This window comes from Grampus griseus, assembly GCF_964374135.1.
Source record: "Grampus griseus genome assembly, chromosome: 18".
NCBI lineage: Eukaryota > Metazoa > Chordata > Mammalia > Artiodactyla > Delphinidae > Grampus > Grampus griseus.
The window spans coordinates 9687628-9714454 of record NC_139012.1 but is presented as its reverse complement, the minus strand read 5'-3'; the positions used below and the strand labels follow the sequence as shown (position 1 = coordinate 9714454).

At 37.6% G+C, this 26827-nt stretch overlaps 1 protein-coding gene across 2 annotated transcripts in view; it reads left to right on the top strand.

Annotated features, from left to right (window-relative positions):
* Positions 1 to 26827, top strand: part of ITGBL1 (integrin subunit beta like 1) — a 218557-nt gene that overhangs the window by 74625 nt on the left and 117105 nt on the right. For both annotated transcript variants that reach the window (XM_082675682.1, XM_082675681.1), the window contains one exon: positions 24931 to 25077. In XM_082675682.1, the coding sequence (XP_082531808.1) occupies positions 24931 to 25077 (147 nt within the window). The remainder of the gene's footprint in view (positions 1 to 24930; positions 25078 to 26827) is intronic.

Sequence of the window (26827 nt, the reverse complement as noted above, 5' to 3'; positions counted from 1 at the left end):
AGAAAGATTAGGAGCACAGAGACCATTAGAGCAGCTTTTAAAAGTACTCTAAGAAAAACATGGGGAGGCTCCTAAGTGGGACACTGAGGGAGGTTCATCCAGTCAGCAGAATTTATTGAGCATCTACTATGTCCTGATATCTATGGTGTCACATGTACAGGGTTCTAGGTGCCAGAACCAGTGAGGGCTCCTTGTACTCATGATATTTACATTTAATGAAAATCACAAAAAGTCAGATTTGAGGAGCTTTAAAGCCAGGCACGTGAAGACATTTTTTTTTTTTTTTTTGCCGTACGCGGGCCTCTCACTGTTGTGGCCTATCCAGTTGCGGAGCACAGGCTCCGGACACGCAGGCTCAGCGGCCATGGCTAACGGGCCCAGCCGCTCTGCGGCATGTGGGATCTTCCCAGACCGGGGCACGAACCCGTGTCCCCTGCATTGGCAGGCGGACTCTCAACCCCTGCGCCACCAGGGAAGCCCCGGGAAGACAGTTTTTTGATCCAGGCAGAAAAGTGGCAAAGAACAGGAGCAAAGAGTGGCAACGGCATGAAATCTTAGAGTTAGGAAAATGAAGTAATGTCTTCAAAGGAAAAGAGAGTGGTTGGTGATGCAGGCAAAATAGTGCTGGTGGACACAATACACATTCACTGCTCATCCAAAGATTTCACCTCCAATCATGCAGGGATTTTTTTTTTTCCTTTTGTATAAATTCAAAATGTAAACTAAATGGAAATAATGCTGCTTTATGAAAATTCACTCTTTAGCTACCTTTCCTGCAGCATATGTGTTCCATCAACCAAAAGTGATTGCCCATCCTAGTTGAAATAAATATGGTCCTAGATCCAAGATTTCTTAAGAAATAGGTTTTATTGCTGGAAGTGTTTCAGCAATCTGTGAATGACCCTACATTACCTATTTACAAGAAGAGAAGGCCAGGGCTGGGTGGCAAACAGTAGCCTTGCCGTCTTCCCACGACTTCCTCTCCTTGGCAAACCCTCTCAGGGCTCTTTGTGAGAACCCAATGCTCTGCTTTTCTGGCCAACTGAGTTGGCTTAGAATATGTCCTGGAGCGTGTAGCTTACCACCCACCATATTGGAAACTGAAAGTGTTTTTGCTAACTGAATGTCAAATTAATGAGATTTTACTATCTAGAGAGCATATTTTGACAAAAATTCCGTGTACCTTTATTGACAGGGAGCCTTCTGCTCTGGATTCATGCTCATCTAAGACTGCTTGTTTTTCGTGTCAGAAACCCATAAACTTGCGACTTCTGCAATGTCAAAACCTGAACACATTGCTTATTCACTAGGGGAGTATGTATAGTTCATATTCAGGGTTGCTTCTTTCTGTTCTCTTGACAACACTTTGAACTTGAAATATGGAAGCGCATCAGACAGTTTGTAGCATGTCTGTGGCTGTAAAAAGAAAATAAAACCCTGTGCTCCTGTGTGGGTCCATCCTAGGAATCTTCAGTTTTGTTCCAGAAGCAGTGTGCATCACTTCCAGTGATTCAGGACCAGCTTGTGGGAGGGACAACCACTCCACGCTGCCATGAGCAATCGCTGCATGGGCCGTGATGACTTCCCCCAAAGCTTTACTCCTCAGACCAGGTCTGTTGTGGTAGAGGTGAGATGTGATGGCTGAGAATTATGGATTATGGTCAGCTGAGTTGTCACTCCCTGGTCTAACGTGGGCAAGAAAGAGAAGGTGACAGAACCATTTCTACTGCAGTTAAGTGTGATTAATCTTTGTCTTCCTAATGAGATTAAGGGAAAAGAAAAACTATTTTCTTTTTTTTCACCACCTCTCCTCTATGCTACAAGTTAAAGTATTCTGCAGAAGTGATCAGCAGGGAACTATTGCTACCTTGCTGGAAATTCTCCCAATTAAAAGTACAGCCTGTCTATATAAAGCAAAAACAATGAATACCATTGATTGTAATACACGGATTATGCACCTCAGAGTATATATAATCTGCTCACATTGCCCCAGTTGTGATTTACTTTGTAGAGGAAATAATTCAGTGCTTTTATTGGTGAAAGATAGATTGTAGAACTCAACCTTGCCTCATTCATTCTTCTTAAATCAAAAAGTTAAAACATGACACTAGAGCTTGATATTTAAAATCGGGAATGTCAAGAAGAATGAATCCATCTCATGTTTGGGAAGGATTTGGACGGTCATTAGGCTATCATCATTTATTTTGATTTATTTATTTCGATAGCTATCATCACTGATGTAATTTTACTTGTGTTTGTGTGACTACTTGATTAAGAACTGACTCCTATACCAGAGTCTAAGGTGTATGAAGTCTGGAATCACAGATGTGCAGGCTCACTGTTCCCTGCAGAGAACCTAACATGGCCCATGGCCCAGAGCTGGCTCTTGCTTGAATGCTTGTTGAGTTAAAGACTGAAGGAATGAGCTAACTACCTATAACTAGAGTTTTGTGCAGTTTCTGTTTAAGGGGGTTGTCTAAATTTTTTGGAACACTTCTAGCAAAGAGGAAGGCTTGCATCACAAGGGTGTCCAATGCATTTTAGACAGTTTTGGCTATTAGAAAGTTTTTTCCTTCATTGAGCTGAAATATGTTGATGTCTAGACTTTATTATTTAAAAATAGAACATGGTATTGTGCAGAGTAGAATGACTGATAGTGCTAATGTCAAAAAATGACTAAGGAAAGTAAACTTACATGTAAGTTACATGTTTACATGTTTGAAAGTATCCTGGGCTTTTTGTGTTTTTTTACTATTGGAACTGTTACAGGTGTTCCAATTCATTCTATTAAGATATATTACAGGACAATCTTGTTGACTTACAAAACCTTTGGAGGTATATGAGATAAACTTTAAAGGATGGCCGAGTTCATGAAATTCAACTGAAATATTTAAACTATAAATTGATCTTTGTTGATTTTTGAAAATCTTATACTGGTTGGTTCAAATCAGAAGTATTACTTCATGTAATTAAAATGTGACTAAAAATGTCGCTAAGTAGGAAACACGAAGAGTTGCTTACAAGCTAAGATTACAGGGCTCTGATAGTTCCACCACCACTGGACTGAAATTCCTTCTTGTAGCTTCAAGTTTCTCTTTAAGCTTTTTGTAATCATTAATATTTATTCACTTATTCAGTTGTTAAGTATTAATTAAGGTCCTCGTATTTTCTTTGGGTTAGATATTGTGCTGTTTTAAAGCAGTACTCTGAAGGGATTAAAAAAATTAGCTGTTAACAATAGCTGTGAAGTCAAGCCCATTGAGAAGGTTTTCACAAAATTGGAAGGGTGATAGGTACTGGAAAAGATGCCATGCCCATTTGCTTCATGGTTTTATTGAGAATCTACCTTATCTATTAAGTAATTTAGGCACTTTATTGGTGATTTGGACTTTTCTTGAAGGTTTCATACTTTTTAATTTGCTCTCAAAGATTCAAGACAAATGTGTACATCTTAAAATAAGGCATGTACCCTACTTAAAGAACTAATCTTTCCAAATTATTCCCTAGAAGGCAGCTGTTTATTTGAAGACATGTTAATTTAAAAAAAATGATTCAGGTACTGTTAAGTGCATGTTAAAAAATGAAAAAGTAAATAAGCACTAGAAAATCATTTGCAGTAATTCTCTACTTTTCTAAGATGCTAATTTCTATTTTAAGAGCATACAGAGGATCAATATTCAGTACATTATCTGACAAGTGATATGTTTATTCATTGTAAATTAAAAATCATCAAGTTCACAATTGTTCTGCTTAATAGATGCTTAAATAATTTTAGCCCAAATATATATTCATGTGTATTTTTGGAATTCAGTATCAGTATATTTAGATGCTAATTGCATATTAATCTGTCTTCCTATTAAAGTGTAAGCTCCATAGATTATAAACAGCACCCTTATTGCAGATTTTCTAAACAGTGTATCTCCTGATAAAGTCCTCTTCACTTCCTGGCACTTAAGATTAGGAAAAGGAAATGAAAACTATTGAACATACGAAATTCTTCTCTGAATATGAAATTATAAAGTGAGAATGTACAAGTGCAAAATAATTTTAAACTGTTACCTTGAAAAATGTTTTGTTTTCCATAACACTATTGTAATAAAGTAAAAAGATTGATCAAACTAATGAATCTAAATAATAGCCTTTCACTGTCATAAAGATGATTACAGTTATCAGTAGAAGCCTAGAAGCATTAGGTCCTAACTCCTAACATTAGGTCCAATTTTTATTGCATGGTTATTTAAAGGCATATAATTAAACTAACCTAGGATTATTTGGAATAGAAAAATTTAAAAACCCTGTTTAAGCAGTATTAATAATACATGACTGAGGTAACATGTTCCCAATGAGTAGGTGTTAATATCAACATTCATCTGAGTTTAGGCCAACACTGAATACCATCATCATAGAGCAAACTTTAGAATGACAAGAATAAATCTGAATATTGACTAGTAGTTTAATTCTATTAATTTTATCATTGAAAGGTTTAGTGGTCAAATTTCAAAAGACATACTGGGCAAACTAGCTTAGTTGGAACTTTTAGCCTCATTCAAAATATCTTTGAATCCCTATGAAAATCATAACTGGAGAAATTTCTCTAAACTTCCTTTGACTTGCTGGAATCTATGCTGCCTGGAGTGTGTTTCTGTGGAAACTTTATCTAAGCTTTAGGTCCAGACTCATTCCGTAAGGGTAAGTGGAGAGCTCTCCTGAGCATCTGAGATCTGTCCAGCAGTGGAAACAAGTTAACACTGATTATCATAATCTTCACAAACAACAACAACAACAAAACATGTCCCAGACTGTCCTTAAGCTCTTTGAAGACAATTTGATTCCTCAAAACGTTGGTGGAGAGAGTTACAAAAACATTTTCCTTGCAAGCTTTCCCAATTTGAAGGCTTTCTTCATAATCATTCTATTAAAAGTTCCAGCTGAATATTTTTCATGTGACCCTGAGGAAGTGTACATCAAACATTGACAATAGGCTTAATTTTTTTGAGAAGTTTCTAAAGCATATTTCTCATGGTTAGTTCTATAGTTTAGCTTCTTGACATAAATTCTGCCTTTGGTCCTCAGTTTATTTTATTCTCTTGTTCTTAAATATGGGTACCTGGAGAAGGCTGGTGGTCTTATATTTAAAAGGACTCTGCCTGGCAAGTAATCAGAAGACAAGGCTATAATTATTTTCTCTAAGAGCAATATTAATTGCTTTTCTCTCCCCCAAGTCAGGCTTACTATTAGAACAATGTTGCATTTTTTTTTTAACTTCTAGAAGCATTTAGTTTCCAGAAGAGAAAATACATAAACCAACATCCAATTTCTCTAGCATAATCAATCTAGGTAAGATTATATAACACATTTTCTTAAGACATTATTCTAAAATAACGAACCATGGAGTCATGTGTGTACCTGAAAGTTATGTTGGAAAGAGGAAAAATTGAGAGTGAGTGTTGAAGCTGAGAAGTATGGTAGAAATGGCAAGTTCGGGGATACTGGGTTTGAATCAGATTTTATGATTTGAGACAAGCCAGTCGGTCTCCATGGGCCTACATGTTGGCTTCCTCATTCTAAACTCATAAGGTTTTGGTAAATAACCTAATGCTAATGAACATGAACTACCTAGCATAGAGCCTGACATATAATAAGTACTCAATGAGAATTAATTTCCTCCTTTCTTACCCTTATTTTTACCTTATGAAAGTTTCTGAGTAAACTGATGCAAGCCCTCTATTATTTTCCCATGGTCATCTCAATGGCAAATATTGCCTTAATCACAGAGGATGATTTCTGGTCAAATTATCTTATTTTAATCACATGTTAATAATTGTTCCCTGGAAAACATTGAGGGCAAATGATATTTGTGCATATTCAAGGAACGAATGGCATTTAATAAACTTTCAATATATAGCATTTCTTTGCTTATCTCCATATTGAAGTACACGCTTTTTTTTTTCCCTATGGGGAACATAATCTACATTTTCAATAAATTATTTCCTAAACCTATTCTGGCATCCAATGTTCCTTTCCCTGATTATGATCACACATTTTACTAGAACGGTGAGCATATAGAGAAGACAGGGTTAAAGTGATACCTCCTGTGGCATTCCATGATCAGTCTCCTGAGATATGTGAAATTCATAATACTTTAATCAAGTTGACTATTACAGCCCTGACTATGAAAGAATTATATCAGCTGTGACTGCCAGAGAGCACATCTTGGTAGTCAGAGACTGGCTCTCCAGGCCCTCCTTGAGACCCCCTCCTTATCCTTTTTTTTTGGCCAAGAAATTTAGGCAATATTCAAAATAGAATACATATATTAAGTGATCAAAATATATTAGATTAAAATAATTTCATGTACAACTTAGTCTTTAGAGATACAGAGCATTTCAAAGAATGGCTTTGAGTTCAGCCATTAGGACTGAAAATATATGGCAGTTTGAGGATGCTGTTGCCCATGGTGTGGCTTTGGCAAAAGTTAAGTTGAAATGAAAGTAGAAATTTTGACAACTGGGCAACTTATTTCATTCAACATAACAGCACTATGATAATCTCGCTGAATTTCCTAGATTCAAGAATCCTAATTAAATAAAATTATTAATTTAAAAACATACACTTTTTTCATATAAAACAGAAATGTTCCTGTCCTGTCCGACCTAGATAATTAAAGTTGTCATATGGATCACAACCTATTAAATTTTTATAATCGACTCCCAGGCATTTTACCATAGAATGGACTCTAAATGTTGTCTATATCATATTTGAAAAAGAGGGATTCTATAAGAGTGTTTGTATTAGAAGCAGTTGAGTTTTAGTCGTAATTATCTATAGTTGGTTAGTTGCAGCTTAATCAAAAAAAGAATTATGCAATACTTTTATGAGGGTTTATTAATCCTATGTCAAACTTTGGTTATATAGATAGAAACTACATTTGAACCAAGCTTTAAAATGTCATATGAATTAAAGCTTATTATTAATGTCTATGCAAGCCATACACCATAATTTTGCCAGTATTAGAATGAATGAGTCATTTGCAAATCATTTGAAGGATAATTATAATTTCAAGTATATAAAACAGGTTTTTGACCTAGGCTTGAGTCCTCTCATTTATATTCATGTAAATGAGGAAACTTATTATGAATATATGAAAAAGTATGATTTGCAGGAAGAAAAAACTGGATTCTTACGCTTCTTTTATTATTTACCAGTAGTGTGCCCCTGGACAGTAATTTTATGCTGCCTTCACTATCTGTATAGACTTTTGGCAATTACTGTGTGCCAGAAAATCGGATAGGAACCAAAGATATAAAATTAAGATGACACAGTCACGGTCCTAAAGAAGATAACTGTTTAGTGGGGGGCAGAAAGCCATGTAAAGAGATAATTATGGGTTAGTGAAGTAATAGATACGTACATAGTATAATGGGAGCTTGGAAATGATTTCTCTTCCAGTTGAGGGTCGGAGGGCATTTCAAGCAGAAGAGAAAGCATAAACAATGCAAGTCAAGAAGAGGCGCTCACAACTGTTGGTGGAAACAAAAGTTGTTTACAGACATTTTGGAAAACACTATGGGCATATCTATTAAACTTATATATTCATGTAACATTTAATTCATCAAATTTACCTTTAGAAATTAACAATAAAATGTTTGCATGTATGTGCAAAGCAATATTCATAGAGAAGTTCACTTATCTGATTCCTTTCCACATTATCCTTTCAAAAATAATTGTTCCAGGAAAAATCCCTCTCATTCAGTGATGAATAATAACTAAGAAATTAGTAAAAAAATAATATAAGAAATACAGAACATAAATAATAAAACTCAGATAATAAATCAACGTCTGAAAGATCGAACTGTGAAGCTGATAAAAATTATGAACAACTTTTCATGTTATGAGATGAAAAAGAAAGAATTCTTTTTTTTTTTTTTTTTTTTTGTGGTACACGGGCCTCTCACTGTTGTGGCCTCTCGCATCGCGGAGCACAGGCTCCGGACGCGCAGGCTCAGCAGCCATGGCTCACGGGCCCAGCCGCTCCGCGGCATGTGGGATCCTCCCGGACAGGGGCATGAACCCGTGTCCCCTGCATCAGCAGGTGGACTCTCAACCACTGCGCCACCAGGGAAGCCCCAAAAGGATTCTTTATAATGGATATATTGCTTCCAGGCAATGAGCTCAAAGAGTACATGCAAGTACTCAAGGAGAAAACTATAGGAAAACAGAGAAAAAAATTTTAAGGATTTAATAAATATTTACATAATATTTATTATGTGACAGTCACTATCTTAAACACTTTACAGTTGTCATCTGATTTAATCCTTCTAATAACTCTATAATGCAAATACCACTATTGTTCACATTTTACAGATAAGAATTCTGGGATATGTAGAGAGATTAAATAAGTTGCTGACGTTCACATAACAAAGCTATGTAGTGGGGATTTGTACACCAGCAGTACAGTGACAGAGTCCATGACTTTTAGTTTTATACTGTGCTGCCTCTAAGAAGGAAAAATGATCTGACAGTATATGGGGGAGTGGGGGAATATAAGAGAAAAAAATCACAGAAATGAATGTATACAGAAGAAGAATAGATGCTCCCCAGGCCACTGAGGAACAAGGAACACAGGCTTGAGAATATTAACAATGAAATTAGAAATAAGTGTCATATCAAAGATTAGGGAGAAAATGGTTTATGAAGAAGAAGAAAAAAATAAAGACCCAACATAACCGTAATTGGCATATCTATAGAAGAGGAAAAAAACAGGCAACAGAATGATTTTCAAATAGATAATTCAGGATTACTTTGTTAAAATATTTGCACATTAACTTGTAGAAAGGGAAAACGTGTCCTAGAAGAAAATGCAGATCAGCCGGCAGTAAAGTATGATGTGGCAGAATTATTGGACTTGCAAGACAAGAAAAGAATCCTGTCAGAGAACCAGGATAAACATAAACCAGCAAACAAAAATCAACTTCAGCATTTTACTGAAGGTGCTAGCAAGTGAAGTAAGAAAAAAAAATAGTATAAAAATTTGGAAGAAAAATATTCTCACTATTGTAGGGTCAATAGTTCTGTATAATTTTAAAAATAAAATAAAACACAAAAAGACCCTATTGATTATAAATTTTAAAAATTTCTCTTGAAACTCTTACAAAAAGGAAAATAAACCCAAACTGCAGCCTACCAAGAGTTTAAAATACTGGTTATCAGAATTTATTATCAGGAATATAGTATTTGATAAAGGTGGCATTTTAAATCAATGGGAAAGGAATAAACCATTCATTAATCTTGTTGGAAAACCTCTCTAGCAACATGGAAAAATAAATTTGAACTTTTCTTACCTTCTTACACCAAAAATTTCCAAATTTATGCATTAAAATCAAACTTTCAAGAAGAAAGCATGAGGGTATTTGATCATATGATTTAGAAGTATGAGAAACAATATATGTCATAAAATATTTGCATTATAATGACAGAAAAAAGACTAAATTATTTAACATAAAACCTAATGCTCCTAAAAATGATGGAAATATCCAACAACCAAAAGAAAAATAGACAAAATATATAAGCAGAAAATTTTAAGAAAATGACACAAAAATGATTTTGTTTATAAAATAAAAATGATTTATAAACCAAAGAAAATATGTTGAATCTCATCCATAATTGACACATGTCAACAAAAATATACAATGTTTAATTTTTTTTAACATCTTTTATTGGAGTATAATTGCTTTACAATAGTGTGTTAGTTTCTGCTTTAATAACAAAGTAAATCAGCTATATGTATACATATATCCCCATATCTCTTCCCTCTTGCATCTCCCTCTCACCCTCCCTATCCCACCCCTCTAGGTGGTCACAAAGCACCGAGCTGATCTCTCTGTGCTATGCGGCTGCTTCCCACTAGCTATCTATTTTACATTTGGTAGTGTATATATGTCCATGCCACTCTCTCACTTGGTCCCAGCTTACCCTTCCCCCTCCCCGTGTCCTCAAGTCCATTCTCTGCATCTGCGTCTTTATTCCTATCCTGCCCCTAGGTTCTTCAGAACCTTTTTTTTTTTTTTTAGATTCCATATATATATGTTAGCATACGGTATTTATTTTTCTCTTTCTGACTTACTTCACTGTGTATGACAGACTCTAGGTCTGTCCACCTCACTAAAAATAACTCAATTTCGTTTTTTTTTATGGCTGAATAATATTCCATTGTATATATGTGCCACATCTTCTTTATCCATTCATCTGTCGATGGACAGTTTAGGTTGCTTCCATGTCCTGGCTATTGTAAATAGAGCTGCGATGAACATTGTGGTACATGACTCTTTTTGAATTATAGTTTTCTCAGGGTATATGCCCAGTAGTGGGATTGCTGGGTTGTATGGTAGTTCTATTTTTAGTTTTTTAAGGAACCTCCATACTGTTCTCCATAGTGGCTGTATCAATTTACATTCCCACCAACAGTGCAAGAAGGTTCCCTTTTCTGCACACCCTCTCCAGCATTTATTGTTTGTAGATTTTTTGATAATGGCCTAGGAATCCAAATCAGAAAAGAAGGAGTAAAGCTGTCACTGTTTGCAGATGACATGATACTATACATAGAGGATCCTAAAGATGCAACCAGAAAACTACTAGAGCTAATCGATGAATTTGCTAAAGTAGCAGGATACAAAATTAATGCACAGAAATCTCTGGCATTCCTATACACTAATGATGAAAAATCTGAAAGAGAAATTAAGGAAACACTCCCATTTACAATTGCAACAAAAAGAAGAAAATACCTAGGAATAAACCTACCTAAGGAGACAAAAGACCTGTATGCAGAAAACTATAAGACACTGATGAAAGAAATTAAAGATGATGCAATGTAATTTTTGGTGCTCAGATTGACACAGTTTACTTGATAATATTCTATGGTGTGTGTTGGCAAGTGTATCCTCACACATTGTTGGTGGGAGTGTATTTAGTATAGTTTTGGAAACAAATCTGTCTACATCTATTAAAATTTTAATGATATGCCTACCCTTTCATCCATAAACTCTGCTTATAATAATTTATCCCACAGATCTATTCACACTTCTGCTTAAAGATGCATGTTTAAGGAAGAATCATTATGACAACATTGTTTGTAGTGGTAAATGACCAAAACTAGTTAAGTGCAAATCAATGAGGGATGGCTACATGTTGTGGTATATACAGTGGAATATTATGCATCTGTTAGAAAGAGTTAATTAGGTCTCTATGGGCTGGGATGTTGATATGAAGAGGTGTTGGGAGACAATTCTCCATGGTCTCTTGTGTTACTGTACTTTTTGTCAACACAGGTACTGATTGCTTTCATTCAAGAATATCTTCTCATGGATGCTTGTACATAGAGCCTTGGAAGATAGACCTGGTGTCTCCATCTGGAGCAAAGGGAAGTTTGTTTATAGCCTAGTGTAATAAGAGAGTGTATCCTTCTGTGGCAGGTTCAGGCATGCTTACTCCCCAATATAAGAGTCAGGATCCCTATCCGGGAAGTTTCTCTACCACAGTGCAACCCACCACACGTGCAGGAATCCCCTGCTTCTCCTGTGTTGTTTTGTGGGAACTGGGGTTTAGGTAACTGACTCAAATTGAGATTTCAATTACTGCTACTGATATGAGTAATAAAGTCCTTTGACTCTGACCCAAGAGTCTCATGTCTTCTTCCAGAATCCATGACACAGTGTCAGGCTAATTTGTTAGTTTCAAATAGAGGAAAATCAAATCTCAGCCCCCCTTCGCAGTTCTTGACAGAATCTCTCCAAGATATATTTTAGGTAGAAAAAATAAAATGAAGGGTTAGAACAAAGTACATCGCGAATTTTAAGAAAACTGATAAATGAGTGTATGTGGCAGATTTACCTTTACATTATTTAACTTGGCTTGAATATTTGGATAAGCAAAGGAAATATTGCTTTTAATTCCTTTTAAAATTTTCTCTGACATTCCTCGTGAGCTTTCCTCCTAGTTTCCAACTGCTCACTGAATGCCAATGGAAAAAAAAACAAACAAAAGAAAACAATTAAACGTGACTTAGTTCAAGCCTGCTTAAAACTTAGTGTGATTCAGTAATGTAATGATGATCTTAGGTGTAATTAACTCTCTTCAGAATAAATATTCCAGTATTTTTTATTCCTCTTATTTTCAATATAATGTGTAAGATGCACTGGGGAATTCCCAGTGCATCTTATATGATTTTACTGATGCTGTGTGTTCCGGCATGATGGAAGAGGGCAAGGAGGTGGAGAAGGACGAGGGGGAGGGTGGGAGAAAGAGGGGAAGATGCCAAAGGATTGAGAAGCAGCTAATAAGATAAGGACTTAAAAAAAAATAAGATAAGGACTTAAATGTTAATTGAATTAAGGAATAAAAAGCATATTAATTTTTCTTCGTTAGAAAAATGTTAGTAGAATGGTGGGTTTGAAATCGAATTGTAGATAAAAGGTGAGACTGGGAGTGAAAAACTACCTATTTGGAGCTTTGAATAAGGAAGGGAGAATTGACTTGGAATAGAGACTAGAAATAGGGACGTGGGTATAGTAGAGGGAGTGTTGATTACATTTTGTAAAGACCAGGAGACGCTTGTTCAATTTCATGGTATAAGAGGAAGGTGCTAACAATGAAGCTGAGGTTGAACTAGAGGAGAGAGAGGAAGCAGGGCCCCCAGAGAACCAGATGGCAAAGAAATCAAGGCTCCTTGAAAGGAATGGACCTCGACACAGGCTCTGGGGCTGGAGAAGAGGCAGAGTGGATGAGGGTCACGTAAGAGGAAGAAAGAACAGGAAGTTAGGGGATTTCATTCTTGTTCAGCGTTGTGGGTACCCAAGCTGAGTGGGCGACTTGAGAGCTTAGTTAGAAATTTGGAGGAATCATTTAAAGACATTAACCAAGAATTTCCTTTTCTATAAGTGAGGATGGTAATACTGGTTTTCTATTTTTTCATGCCATTTTGATAACCAAATAAGATAATATGAATTAAAGTGATTTGCAACTGAGAAGTTTAATATGTATTTGTTATTTTAGGCATTCTATTATAGTTTGGTAAAGCTATTTTCCAGGGTAAATATCTGTATACCAATGTAAAAAAGGAAGACAAGATACATTATCTAGAATGATTAAAATGGGATATTTTAAAATTGAATGGTAGGTTAGACTTTTCTATTATGAAAACTATAACCTTTCAGAATGGGGAATGACATAGCTCATGAGTCAAGAATAGGGAGGGGGTCCTAGAAGTTGGTAAGTTTTGAACTGTTTATATTTTCTTTCTTTTTTAAAAAAGATATTTATTTATTTATTTTGACTGCGCCAGATCTTTAGTTGTGCCATGTGGGATCTAGTTCCCTGACCAGGGATCGAACCTGGGCCCCCTACATTGGGAGCATGGAGTCTTAACTGCTGGACCACCAGGGAAGTCCCTTGAACTGTTTATGTTTTCATGTGAAGATATTCCTCCTGTTTGGAGCAAAGGCTACCTTTGTTGTTATTTTCTTTTCCAGTTCTCCAAATACCTTGACTTTAAATGGTTTCAAAACAAATGAGTGCACTGGCTATTACAGCAACCTTTCCTTTCCTTCTGATACCCTGAACACACTCCTCAGTAAAGTTTGCCCCTCCTCTTCCAATATATACGATTTCTAAAAGAGCTACTTGTCGAAGGAACTGTGTCTAGTTTCTTTTTTCTTCCCGAAATGAGGTAGGGCTATCAGAACAGTGTGACAGAATATTATATCCTAAAAAACATTGCTTGCCCTCTGGCTTTATTTCCAATTTAATTTTTCTGTCGACTGATCTAGATTTAAAATTTTTTAAAAGGGAACCAAAAGTGACACCTCGTTTAAAAATATTTTACCTTGTCCAAAAGTTCCTTTTTTCAATTTTCTAAATGACTTCATGAGCTCCTAAAAAGTTTTAAAAATGAATAATAATGAATTGAATTCAGTCCCCATGCCAACTATTGATATATATTTTTTTCTGGTGACTGATCTTTGTATTGTAGAAAGCATCATGATTTAAAGTCCTTTTATCTGCTTACAAGAGAGTGGTTTCATTTTTTTTTCCAGTCAAGTGAATCAAACTGTCAGCAACTTTTATTCACTATCCACTTTATAATAGCTTAGAGCAGAGGGACCCTAGATAGTTACTGAATTAACAGAAAAGTCCTTGCAGTTAGAGGATTTACATTAAAGTTGACTGAACATGTAAATGTTTGTTAATTTTTGAACTGAGAAGGAAATTAAAAAGTAGTTACCAGCTGCTCCTGTTTAGTTGGATGAGGAGAAAATAACCAAAGAATTGCTTGATCATAACATCTGAAGACCATAAGGTGATCATAATCTTTGATTTCGCCATTGCACAGACTTCTTTAAGGAGCAATAAAAGAGTTCTTTTTAAAAAATAGGGTTTTTAAAAGGTAGATATTATTAAAAGTCCAGGCTTTTTGTAAAGTCCACTTCTGGGCATATTTTGGAAGCTCTGTAGAAGGGAGGCTTTCCACAGCCCACTGGAATTTAATAATGCAACAGGGCTAAAAGGAGAGGTGCGGTATTCTTTTCAGGCAAAGAAAGTGGTTTTATTTTCTAGAAAACAGGGTTTGGGGAATGGAGGAATCCTAAGCAGAATGATTAGAAAGATAAGCCATAGAGAATCATTTTGCCCATTTCCCAGTGATTCCATAAGCAGTGTGTTTCATTATATGGGGATTTCTGTTGAATTCTTTTCCTATTGACTTTTGACACAAGGTGACAAAGAGAAATATATACTTTTGTTTAGAGATTTTTGCCTTCTAATGTCACCTTTAGGACGGTCCTGGGTATACAAGGTACCATTCAGATTTAGTCGTTTCTGCCAAGGTGCAGGTAAGTGTCAGCCTTTATTTATGGAGTCATCTATTAAGCATGTGGGTTAAAATGTGCTGACTATGCCAGTGGGTGGCAATTACTTCCTCAAACCTTCAGCTCAGAAATGTAAAATGATACACCTTCATTTTTCTGTAATTCTTTAAAACCATACCTTGAGCTTCTGTATTAGTTTGTTAGGGCTGCAGTAACAAAGTACCACAGACTGGATGGTTTACATGACAGACATACTTTGTTTCCCAGTTCTGGGGCCTAGAACTCCAAGATCAAGTTGTCGGCAGGGTTGGTCCCTCCTGACGGTTATGAGGGAGAACCTTTCCCATGACTCTCCCAAGCTTCTGGTGTTTTGTCCGCAATCAGTGGTGTTTTCTGGCTAGTAGAAACATCACCCTGATCTCTGTCTTCATCCTCACATGGCGTTCTCTGTGTGCAGATGTACCCTTTTTATAAGGACACTAGTCACAATAGATTAAGGACCCATCCTACTCCAGTATGACCTCATCTTAACTCATTACATCTGCGGTGACCTTACATTCTGAAGTATAAGGGTTAGGGCTTCAACATCTAAAATTGGTGGGGACACAGTTCAACTCATAACAGCTCCCATTCCACCTACGATAAAAATGGTTTTTGGTTTGATTCTGGGTGTACCTGTAGTTGCTGCAGGACAGTGGTGGCCTGTGTCAGGTACTTGCACCTTCACAGCCATTTCTGTTCTATTGAAACTGTTTTAAGATGGTCCAGAGTCAAGTTACATCTCCCTGAATGGGCACAACCCTATCTCTCTGTGTCCTGTACTCGACCCCCCCTGGAGGGGGCAGGGGACAGTGCCTTTTCCTGGAGACCCAGACAGTGCATAGCTCTTCCCTGCACCTTGCTTCCTGGCTTAGCCTGTACCCTTCTGAATAATAGGGTCCTCCCATTCAGATTGGCAGCTACATTCTACCAGCTCTTCACAGACCCTCAGGTTGTAAAGATTAACCCTACTGTCTCTTCCATGCAGTGTTTTATGAATATGAGTCAGGGTGGTGACATCTCCTGAGTGCTGCTGGAGTCCTAAAACAACACTCCTTTTAACATCATCCCTTGTAGGAGTATTGCTTCTAACGGAGGTGTTTTTTTCTTTTTAAAATTTTTGGGTAAAATATGATCATAAAGTATAAAAAATAATTAAAAAGATCAATATTGTGTCTCCACCACCTAGCTTAAGAAATAGAATCTTTCTTATACATTTGCAAATCCATTGCTTAAATCATTTATCTCCAAACTCCTGATCACACTTCAAAAAATTGAATTTACCTATATTTGTGTATTCATTTATAATTTATCTAGAGATGAGCACCGCATTTTGGAAGCCACGAGCTTGTGTCAGGACCTTTGTTCTGAAGCTGAAAAAGAAAGATTAGGGTGGCCCTATCCACCAATCAACATGACTACTGTCCTCATAAGTAGAGAAGAAGAGACACAGGCACAGGGGGGAGAGGGCCATGTGATGGCAGAGGCAGAGGTTGCAGGGATGCAGCTGCAAGCCAAGGGACTCCAAGGACTGCCAGCCCCACCAGAAACTAGGAAGAGATGAGGAAGTCTTGTACACAGAATCTCAAAGTCCATGACCCAGCTGACACTTTTTTTTCCCCATTGAAATGCATTTTATTTTAAATATAGCAGTGTGTACATGTCAGTCCCAAGCCAACACCTTGATTTGGGACTTCCAGCCTCCAGAATCATGAGGACAGTAAGTTTCTATTGTTGGGAGTCACCCAGTTTGTGGTACTTTGTCACAAACCTAGGAAACTAATAAAAAGCCTAAGTATTTGCCCAAGCTTACCCAGCTAGCAAGTTCTGGACGTGGGACTTGAACCTAGGCAGTCTGTCACAGGAGGGCATTACACAGCCCTCTGGAGGACACAGGGCATCCCCATGTTGGCTGTGAGCCGTAAGGGCATAAACAGAGTTTGCTCTGCAGACAACCAGCACAGCTTGAGATGAAGAAGGCTAACGTAACCAGATGGAGCATATTATTAATATTTGTCAGACATACACAAAGTTCTTTTTTAAAAAAACATATTATTTTTATTGATATAGTATTTTTTATAAATTTATTTATTTTCATTTTATTATTTTTTGGCTGCATTGGGTCTTCGTTGCTGCGCGCGGGCTTTTTCTAGCTGCGGTGAGCGGGGGCTACTCCTCTTTGTGGTGCACAAGCTTCTCTTGTCGCGGAGCACGGGCTCTAGAGCGCACGGGCCTCAGTGGATGCGGCACGTGGGCTCAGTAGTTGTGGCGCATGGGCTTAGTTGCTCCCCGGCATGTGGGATCTTCCCGGACCAGGGCTCGAGCCCGTGTCCCCTGCATTGGCAGGCGGACTCTCAACCACTGCGCCACCAGGGAAGCCCAGCACATGCACAGAGTTCTGAAAAAAAAATCTCGACATTGAGAGGGATGCTGATAAATACCATCCAATCATCCAGTGCTCTTGGTAACCACATTAAAAGACAAAGTTTAGAGTCTTGCTAAGTCCCATATATAAATATACATACACACGTATATGTGTATTAATAAACACATACATACATATACACAGACATACATATACACATATCTCCATTGACCAGATTCCTTGACATACATATTTATCTATAATGAGGAGGAGGTGATGGTGAACAGGGAGTTTCATTTTGTTCTTAGTAAAACTGAGGAGATTTCAGTCACTTCTGATCTCCTAGTCTGGTTACAATATTCTGAGATTCTTAGATTCCAGTTCGATTAAGTTCATTTCCATCAGCTAAGAAATACTGTTGATGGATATTGTGTCTAAGGCTTGAGTGGCTTCTGTCATTTGGTGTATTTGAGATGAAGAGACACCCTTGAATAAAATACCGCAAGACAGGACAAAAGACCAAGACAGAAACCAAAGGAAGCGAGGGCTCCTTTTATTTTTCTTTCACAGAAGAAAATGAAGGAATCCCTGTAAAGATTTCTGTTGAATAAACTTGTAGAACTGGGAGCTGGAGGAATAGAGGACTGAAAGATTCCATCATCTGGTCCAATTGTCTTTCCTCTCTCTCTTTTCCTTCTCAGGACATCTGAGAAATACAGCACATGCTCTAATTATGGGGCAGAGTAGGGAACACGAGCTTCTTGAGAAATGTGGATGAAACGGCAGAGAAGACAGTTCTAATCATTCCCCCTTAAAGACAGATACTCTGCAACCCTCGAGAAATACTGAGTTTATGTACATGTTTAACTTACCAGACCAAAAAAAAAAATTGAGTCTGAAAAGTTCGAGGATTAACTCACCTGTTGAAGGTCACAAGTCCAACTAGGGCAGAATCTGTATGAACACCTGGGTTTCCTGAATTTCAAAGTGCTTGTGTCTGAGTGTGTTTGTATAATTCTTGCCTGAATATGATATTATAGGTTTGACTTTATGAAATTTGCCACCTAAGATTCAGCTAAAACATTGTGTCTTGATTTGCTATAATTTATATTTTATGTTTTATAATTGTCTCAGGTTACCAGAATTCTAATGTTAAATCCCCCAATTGTAGCAGTATTCAACCCAAACCCACTTTAAAAATAAACATATCAGGATAATCTGTGGTATTTTAATGGGTACTTTGAATAACAGACAGGATTTTGTTTCATGATTGTTTTCAGTAGCAAACAAGATTTGGTAACAATATCCACCACTACCACCCTGATTTAATATGTTGAATGCCCCATTTGAAGGAACTACTTTGGTTTGTTGTAAGAAAAAGAAAATGATTGAGGCTATAGTATGGAATTTTCAAGATGAAAGGAATCTTTGGGTTATTCAGCCATTTTCTTAATTTTGCAGATCAGCACCCTGAGGTCTAGAGAAATTAGATAACTAGATTCCTGAATTCTTCTATCTGCCATCTTTAGCATTATTTAATTTTAAATAGTGAAATCTGATAATTTTACTGTTAGAATTCTTTCAACGTGTATTGAGTAATCCAGTTCTGAGCATGTGAGTTACAAAAGGAAACAGTGTCATCAAGCCACTAATCCATAGATTTTACTGGTACCACTTTTCCTAGAGCAAGCGGGTGTTCTCACGTTTACTACGTTGCAACTAAATGGATAATGTTGGCTGTAACAGGAAAAACACAGCTTTTCAGCTAATAAACTGTGTGACCTTGAGCGAGCTAATTACCCTTTGCTCCTCCTATTTGTAAAACAGGGAAACAAAAATCTGTCTCGCTGGCTTCTTATGGCAAAGACTAGCCTGTATAAAGTACTTATCACTCTACCTGCAAACCAGTAATTGTTAGTTTTCCTTTCCTCTCTTCTTTTCCATTTTCCTGATCAAGGTTACGTGGTGGATTAGCATCCAGGCAGGACTAGAGCCCAGATCTTTCCATTTCTGGGGCAAAACTCTCTTCTACACAGAATTCTTCCATCATTCACATAGTAATGTTCTCAGAAATGGGAAACAGAAATATCTAAGAAGTCAGTTTGTAATTAGCCTGAGAAGCAAAATAGGGACTTGTACCTCTGTCTTGAAAACGGTCAAGTTTCTATTGCAAACCATGAAGTAATTGTAACGTTAGCTAAGGGATCCTTGTCTTAGAATTTTAGATGTGGCATTGTTCTTTAGTTTCTTATACCTAGAGAGGCTGGGAGATCTATAGTGTCTCAGAAAGAACAGGACAAAAATTGAGTGTGTCTTTTATTAAATGAGCTTGTTTGAATCCACTGGACAATAAGACAATGCAGGTCTTGGGAGTTTACTTATTTGACCAAACCAAATAGATTTGCAGGGCCAACTGAGTGCTCAAATTAAAATATCTATTTCAGGATTACCATGTGGCTCTAGCAGTGGAATACCTAGCTTATCTGACATCCAGAGAGAATCACTTTTTAACATCCTCCTCCTCTAGATAATAAGATTGTTGTCAGTAGTAATCATGGAATAATAATTAATCATCACGATTTGTTTCCAGCTTTATTAAGATACAGTTGACATACAGCGCTGTGTAAGCTTAAGGTGTACAGCATAATAATGTACATATATTCCAGAATAATAACCACAATAACTTTAGTTAACCTCTGTCATCTCATATAGATACAAAAAAAAAGAAGAAAAAGTTTTTTTCTCCTTGTGATGAGAACTATTAGGGTTTACTCTCTTAATGTTGGAATATGCTATACAGTATATTTGTATGTATATTAACTATAGTCATTGTGTTGTACATGACATACCTAGTACTTATTTATTGTATAACTGCAAGTTTGTACCTTTTGACCACCTTCATCCAGTTCCCCTCCTATTCCCGCCTCTGTGTTAACTACAAATCTGATCTCTTTTTCTATGAGTTTGGTTTTTATGCTTGTTTGGTTGGCTGGTTGGCTATTTTTAGATACCATATATAAGTGAAATTATACAGTATTTGTCTTTCTGCATCTGACTTATTTCACTTAGCATAATGCCCTCAAGTTTCATTCATGTGTCCCAAGTGGCAGGATTTCCTTCTTTCTTATGGCTGAATAGTATTCCATTATATATATATAATATATATATATAAAATATATATACACATATATATTATATATATATACACTATAGCTTCTTTATCCATTTATCCTATACCTATGCCTACCTATGTCTACATGTATCTATTATCTATCTATCTACCTTTTTAAGACTTCAAAAAGACTTGAAGCCAAAAACATATAGCTAATCCAATAGGCATGTTAATTTTGGCAGTTTATTTGCATCCATAGTATCAGTAGACTTGGAGGAGAGTTAAGTGCCGTCCCCTTCAGCTTTTTTTTTGTTTATTCGTTTGGCAAAGAAAGGTGCTATTACTTTTCATTGGTATATGCAAATGGCTAATTGATTTTTAAAAGTTCTTCAATACTGGTAAAGTATTTCCAATTGGAAACAGTTTGTTTTCATTTTTAAAAAAAGCATCAACTTCTCTTCCACCGTACACTAGTGTATCTTATCATCACTCCGAGTGGAATAGATGAGTGTCTGCATTACCCAGGTAAAAGGGATCACGGAGTAGTGGTGGCAGTGCTGCAGTTGCATTGTTTGTTTAAGAGTCACAAACCCCATTCTATTCTGTCTCTGTTGGAATGCCCTTCCTTGCTCAGTGGTGGTCAAGGCTTTAGCTCACCTCGGAAGCACTGGAGCCAGCCGACCAGGCCTCCATATTCTTACCCAAAAAGGAGACTAAACTACTGGACTTTACCCTCCACCGTGACTTGTCTTCCCTTTCCGGCGACTGGCGGCACTACTCACAGCCCTGGGGGCAATGCGAATAGCCTTTGGCTTTTTCATCCTTATTGCTTTGTGGGGGGTGGTTCTGGCATTTCTCTCACATTCTTGTTTTGTGTGTTTGTTTTCTCTTGACTCCTTGAGAACATATTTGAAGGGCAACAGATTTATTCTCAAGGATGTTGGATGGTTCGTTTTAAGACGGTATTTTGTAGTTGTGGAAACAGAGTTATCTGGAGAAGAGCCAGAAGTGGAGTGGTCTAGACAGCCGGGAACGGTGGATGTTCTGCTGGTTAGGACTTCATATTGCCCTGGGCAAGGGCCACCCTTCGACCTGGACAATAGGAGGGGTTCTGCTCTGGTCCTCCTCTGCCATCCTTTCCCAAGGTGGAGTGGGGTGGGATGCCCGAGAGGCCAAGGGGACATCGCCACCTGGAGCCCTGGGCCCTGCCACCTCTGCTCCCCTAGGCTGAGGTGCCTGGGACCCAGGACCTTCTACCCTGAAGGTCCCCAAATCTCTTCCAGAGCCTGCTGTGGCTTTCCCCCCAGTCAGTGGCAGTGCAGATGTCCTGAGGCTGGGCTGGTGGTCAGGGAGCAGCCACCGCAGGTAGAGGGCAGGGGAGGGGCTGGCAGAGCTGTGGAAGCACATGTGGACCTGGGCCGGGCTGTCTGTGGGAATTCTCAGGCCCTCCCTGTGTAGGATAGAAACGGGGATGAGGGGGCTTGCTGCCAGCTCTAGCCCATTTATTTGCATATCTAAGAGAGAAAAATGATCCCATCTCGTCCATGACTATACAGCAGGAAAGAGGCTAATCAGGGCTTACTGTCTGCAGCTGTTGAGGTTTAAATTGTGTGCCCCTAAAAGATGGGTGAAATCCCACCACCAGGCGCTTGTCAATGTGACATTTGGGAAGAGAGTCTTTGAAGGTGTAATTAAGATGAGCCTCTACAGGAGTAGGATGGGCACCAATGACTGGTGCACTCGTAAGGAGAAAGATGTGAAGACACAGACACACAGAGAAAAAAGCTACGTGAAGACAGAAGCAGAGCCTGGAAAGCTTTCACAGCTAACGAGCACCAAAATCACAGGCAACCATCCGTAGGTAGGAGAGAGGCATGGAAGAATTTCTTGCTCAGATGCTCCAGGAGGAATGGATCTGCAGACACCTTGATTTCAGGTTTTGGGGCTTCAGAGCTGGGAGAGAGAAAATTTCTGTTGTTTTAAGCCATTCAGTTTATGGTACGTTGGATGGTAGCCGTAGCAAACTAATACACAGTGGATAAATTATTTTGCAAAACGAGATGTTTGCCGAAGCCATGTTATTGACACTGTAATGGAGATTACCTTGCTTGGATAATACAGCAACCTCATTCCCTGAGGTTGGCCAAAGCTCTTATTAACCTTGGATAAAGAGTAGAAATAGAAGATTATTTTCTTTCTAAAAAAAAATTATACATTTATCTCCAAGTAAGGTTGTACAGGCTATTACTTGGTAATTCTTGACGGTAAAAAAAAAAATCGGTTCTCATTTACTTTCCTAAATGGAGGAAAGTGAATCAAGAAGGCCCTACTGGGCATGAAGATTAGAAAGAACATAAAGGCAGAGGACCCTGTCCTACATTGTCTGTCATCTTTGCCTCCAATCAGATGCTACAGGAAAAGCTGAAAACACACTACCTGACACAGTGTGTGCCCAAGATATTAGTATAAGTTGTAAGGAAAAAGGGCCCCCTAATCAAAAAAATTGTATATGCCACATAAAGTTAAATGGCTTTTTCATGAAAGGACCTCTGACGGGCTTCAGTGTGCTGATATATATCATGGCACGCTAAGAGAAGAATATAGCATGTCTCTTTCCATGTTTATTTTATCATAGAACCTTTTATGGAAGAAGTTTCTGAAACTGGACCTCCATGGACTAACTTTGGGTTGTAAGCACCTAAAATATTGCTTCTACTGATGCTTCATTAGGTCAGTGTGGGATGAATGAGTCTTTTCCTATCATCTGTGTACATTTTCCTTATTTTTCCAAATCTCTCTCCATTTCAAAAATCTGTAACCTTTGACCCACAAACCATTACCCACCTCTGTCATATACACCTTAGTTTGGAGTTTAAGATGTTCTATCCAATATAGAAGAAGCACTGAGTATTCTTTTATTCTAGATACTTCATTTTCTTCTAAAGCATTTTTATTTTCTTTGCAGTTGATACGGAGCTTTTTTATTGGGATGAACCATGACTGACATTTAACTTATTGAAGTGGCTACTTCATGTGGTTTAACCTAATACACTAATATTATTAAAGAATCGTTACAGTTACTGAGATACTTAATTCACCAAAAGAGGCTTCGCCACCTCAAGAATTTGGCTTAATCCTTTTATAAATAGACTGGATGGTTGGCAGGAGAGATCGCTTATGCTTGTAAATGATACCAAGTTGGCTGAGATTGACAATATCATGTAGGACCAGACAGGAATGCAAGATGATACAATCAATTTGACAGAATAATGTGCACTTGATAAAATGAATTGCAATTAGGGTACAGGCAAGATTTTGTTTGTAAAATAGAATAATTAATTCGAAAAATGCAACAGGAATAGAAACACTTACATGGACTGGGCCCCATGCAGGGGAGTTTTAAAGTCATAGCCAATCACAGATCCAGGCTCTGCCAGGCATGCCCAAATGGCAGGCCTCTGAGCCATTCATTCTGACCGGCCATCTGGATTTCATCATGTGGATTTTGGCTGCCACCTCGAATGATTGTTGGCCCGAGATGAATGATTCCATTCCACTGTGGCTATGAATTTCAGCCATTAAGACGTAGTACTGTTACCTTGAATAATACAAGAATTTTCTCTCTGTAACCCATTCAAACTCTACTCACCTTCCAAGGCCCAGTTAAAAGTCAAGGAAGTGTAGAAAATCTTTCCCCTCTTATTTCTATAGGTTGTAGACTACCTCCCTCAACTTAATATAAGGTCCAACAAACATTTCTGGCTGAAGATAACACAATTCTCTTTGCATATTAGCCTCAACTTTTCAGTTTGTAAGGTCCTTGAGGGCAAAGACCAAGGCTTGTATGTGTTTTGTACTTCTTTCTAATATGTAGTCAATAAAACATTAGCAGGATTCTTCAAGCAGGACTTAATAAAATTAATAACCACAACAATAAAAACAGCAAAATGTTGATTTGAGAGCATGGAAGGTTGAGAAATTTTTGTGGCAGTAGATGAATATGGCTCTTATCCTTTTGACTCTTGAACCAGATTACCCCATCAAGAAACAAAATATATACTTATTTTTCATGTCAATCTTATCCCAAGGTGGTATTTAATATATCTATACAATTTTATTACATATAAAATTCAAATAAATATCAGGCCAATGTTTAGTTTAGTGGAATTTCATGTGTTATAAAATGCAGTTAAATGGAAATTGTTTTTATGGGGCTTTTGTGTCTTAAATATGCCAGTGCTAGGTGGACTCCTTTAAGTGCTAAATTTTCTGAGCATGCGGTTTTTCAGACTTTTGGTTTATTATCTATCCTAATGTCTCTATGAGTTAAGTGAATGTTTTTAGAATGATATATCGAAGTTGATTATGAAAATAAAATCCACATACTTCATTATATGGTGTATAAATAGGATTACCCCTCAGTCACTGTCGTTTACCTGTGTTTGAATTGATTATAGCTCGGTCCAGAACCAACATCACTCTTAAGATCCTTAGTTACAGTAATGGTTTCCTTTGGAAAAGAATTTGAGTCTAACGGGATGTTGTTAAATTCTCAGGCCACGGTACGTGTGACTGTGGAAAGTGCAGATGTGATGGAGGATGGTCTGGGGACGCTTGCCAGTACCCAAAGACCTGTGACCTGACAAAGAAACAGAGCAACCAAATGTGCAAGAATTCTCAAGATATCATCTGCTCTAATGCAGGTAAGAATTCCATGCCCTGAGAATTCTTAAATGAAATAATTTTAATGGTAATATGTAAGCGTTGAGAAATGTTGAACCTCCGAGTGGGACTGCTTTTGAGCATATTTTTTTGAAGTGAAATTCAGATAAATCAATTGGGAAAAATGTCCTCTTGCTGAGACTGGCAAGTCTGATGCTCTCCAGCTGTTCCAAATGCCTTCTTCAAGTAGGATAGTCACTGGAAGCAACACCCTGACAACATTTTAGGTAAATTGTGAGCCATGATTTTGAATGCTGGATTAATCCTTTTAAAAAGGATTTGTATAAACTTACTTAATTATCTTCTGTTACGGATCAAGGATGCTTTGAATTTATACCTTGGCATCAAAAAGAACCAAACTCTTCAAATCTAATGGGGGTTTCCAATGCCCTGGATGTGAAAACCATTGCAGAATATAGTGATAGCAAGATTTTTGTTTGACTAAAATATTTGTATATCTGGTAGACATCATTTAAAAATATTTCTTAGAAATTTACAGAGGAGCTGTTAAAATTAATTACCAAAATCATATAAAACACAACAACTGTGGTTTTGGTTTCAATGGTGTTCAGCCAGTGTTACTATAATTAAATACTCTTTTAACAGTTGGGCACGTAGAACCTCAAAGTCAGTTTTTTCTCAGCCCTGGTTGAACTTGAGAATGCTCCTGTCCTACACTGGAGGCTCTGATTTAGTTGCTTTGGGGTCTGATATGGACTATAGTGGTTTTTTTAAAAAGTTCTCTGGGTAGTTCTTACATAGATCCAGGGGTGTGAGCCTCTTGCTCTGCATGCTGAAGGCCAGGGTTTGACTACATAAATGAGTATCTTCCCCCCTGAAGCTCCCATTGTTGGTAGAGTCCTTCTGCATTCAGAGCTGGGAGCTTTCCACAATCTTTGATTGACAGGAGTTGCTCTGTGTAGATTCAGTGCAGTAGGGTGTTTTGCTAATAGCAATCAGGTCTACTGCCAAGGCAAGCTGTGAGTGGAGCAGCTGGGGACCGTGACGAAAGTGCTAATGGTCAGGTTACTTTCTCTGTTCACTGATACTCTCCTGGCTTCTCTCCAGCACTTCCTTTTTTCTTTTCGTCTCAGTAGAATTTCTCTACTTCCGGTTCATGACACCCTCTGTGGTTCATGACACACACACACACACACACACACACACACACACACACACACACTCACCATATAGCCGCTTTTGTTTTGAAAACTTCATGCTTTCCAAACTTCTTTCAGTAATAAGACTTGAAATCAATTTCAGTTTTGTTTCTTTGTACTCTATTTTCAGATTGATGGATGGATTAATTGATTGATTGATTGATTGGTTTTCAAATCCAGGATTTTTTTTCTTTTTAATAACACATTATAACCACATAGGGGTTAGTTTAGGAATCCAAAGATGTTTCAGTGTTAAGGAATCTAAATGCATGATTCACCACATCAACACATCTTAAAGGAGAAAATTTACAGAATTGTTTCAATAGATGATGAAACACATTGGATAAGATATAAAATACGTTTCTAAGATATCTCTACCTCTATTTTTTTAACATGGATACAATACTTTTATGTAATCTTACTGTCCATATTCCAATTATGTCAATTGACCCAACAATGCCCTTTACATCATTGCGACCACCTCTGTATAGGATCCAGTCTAGGGGCAGTGTTACGTCTGGCTGTCATATCTCTTCGACATCCTTTAATGTGTCTTTAGACAGTTTCCAGA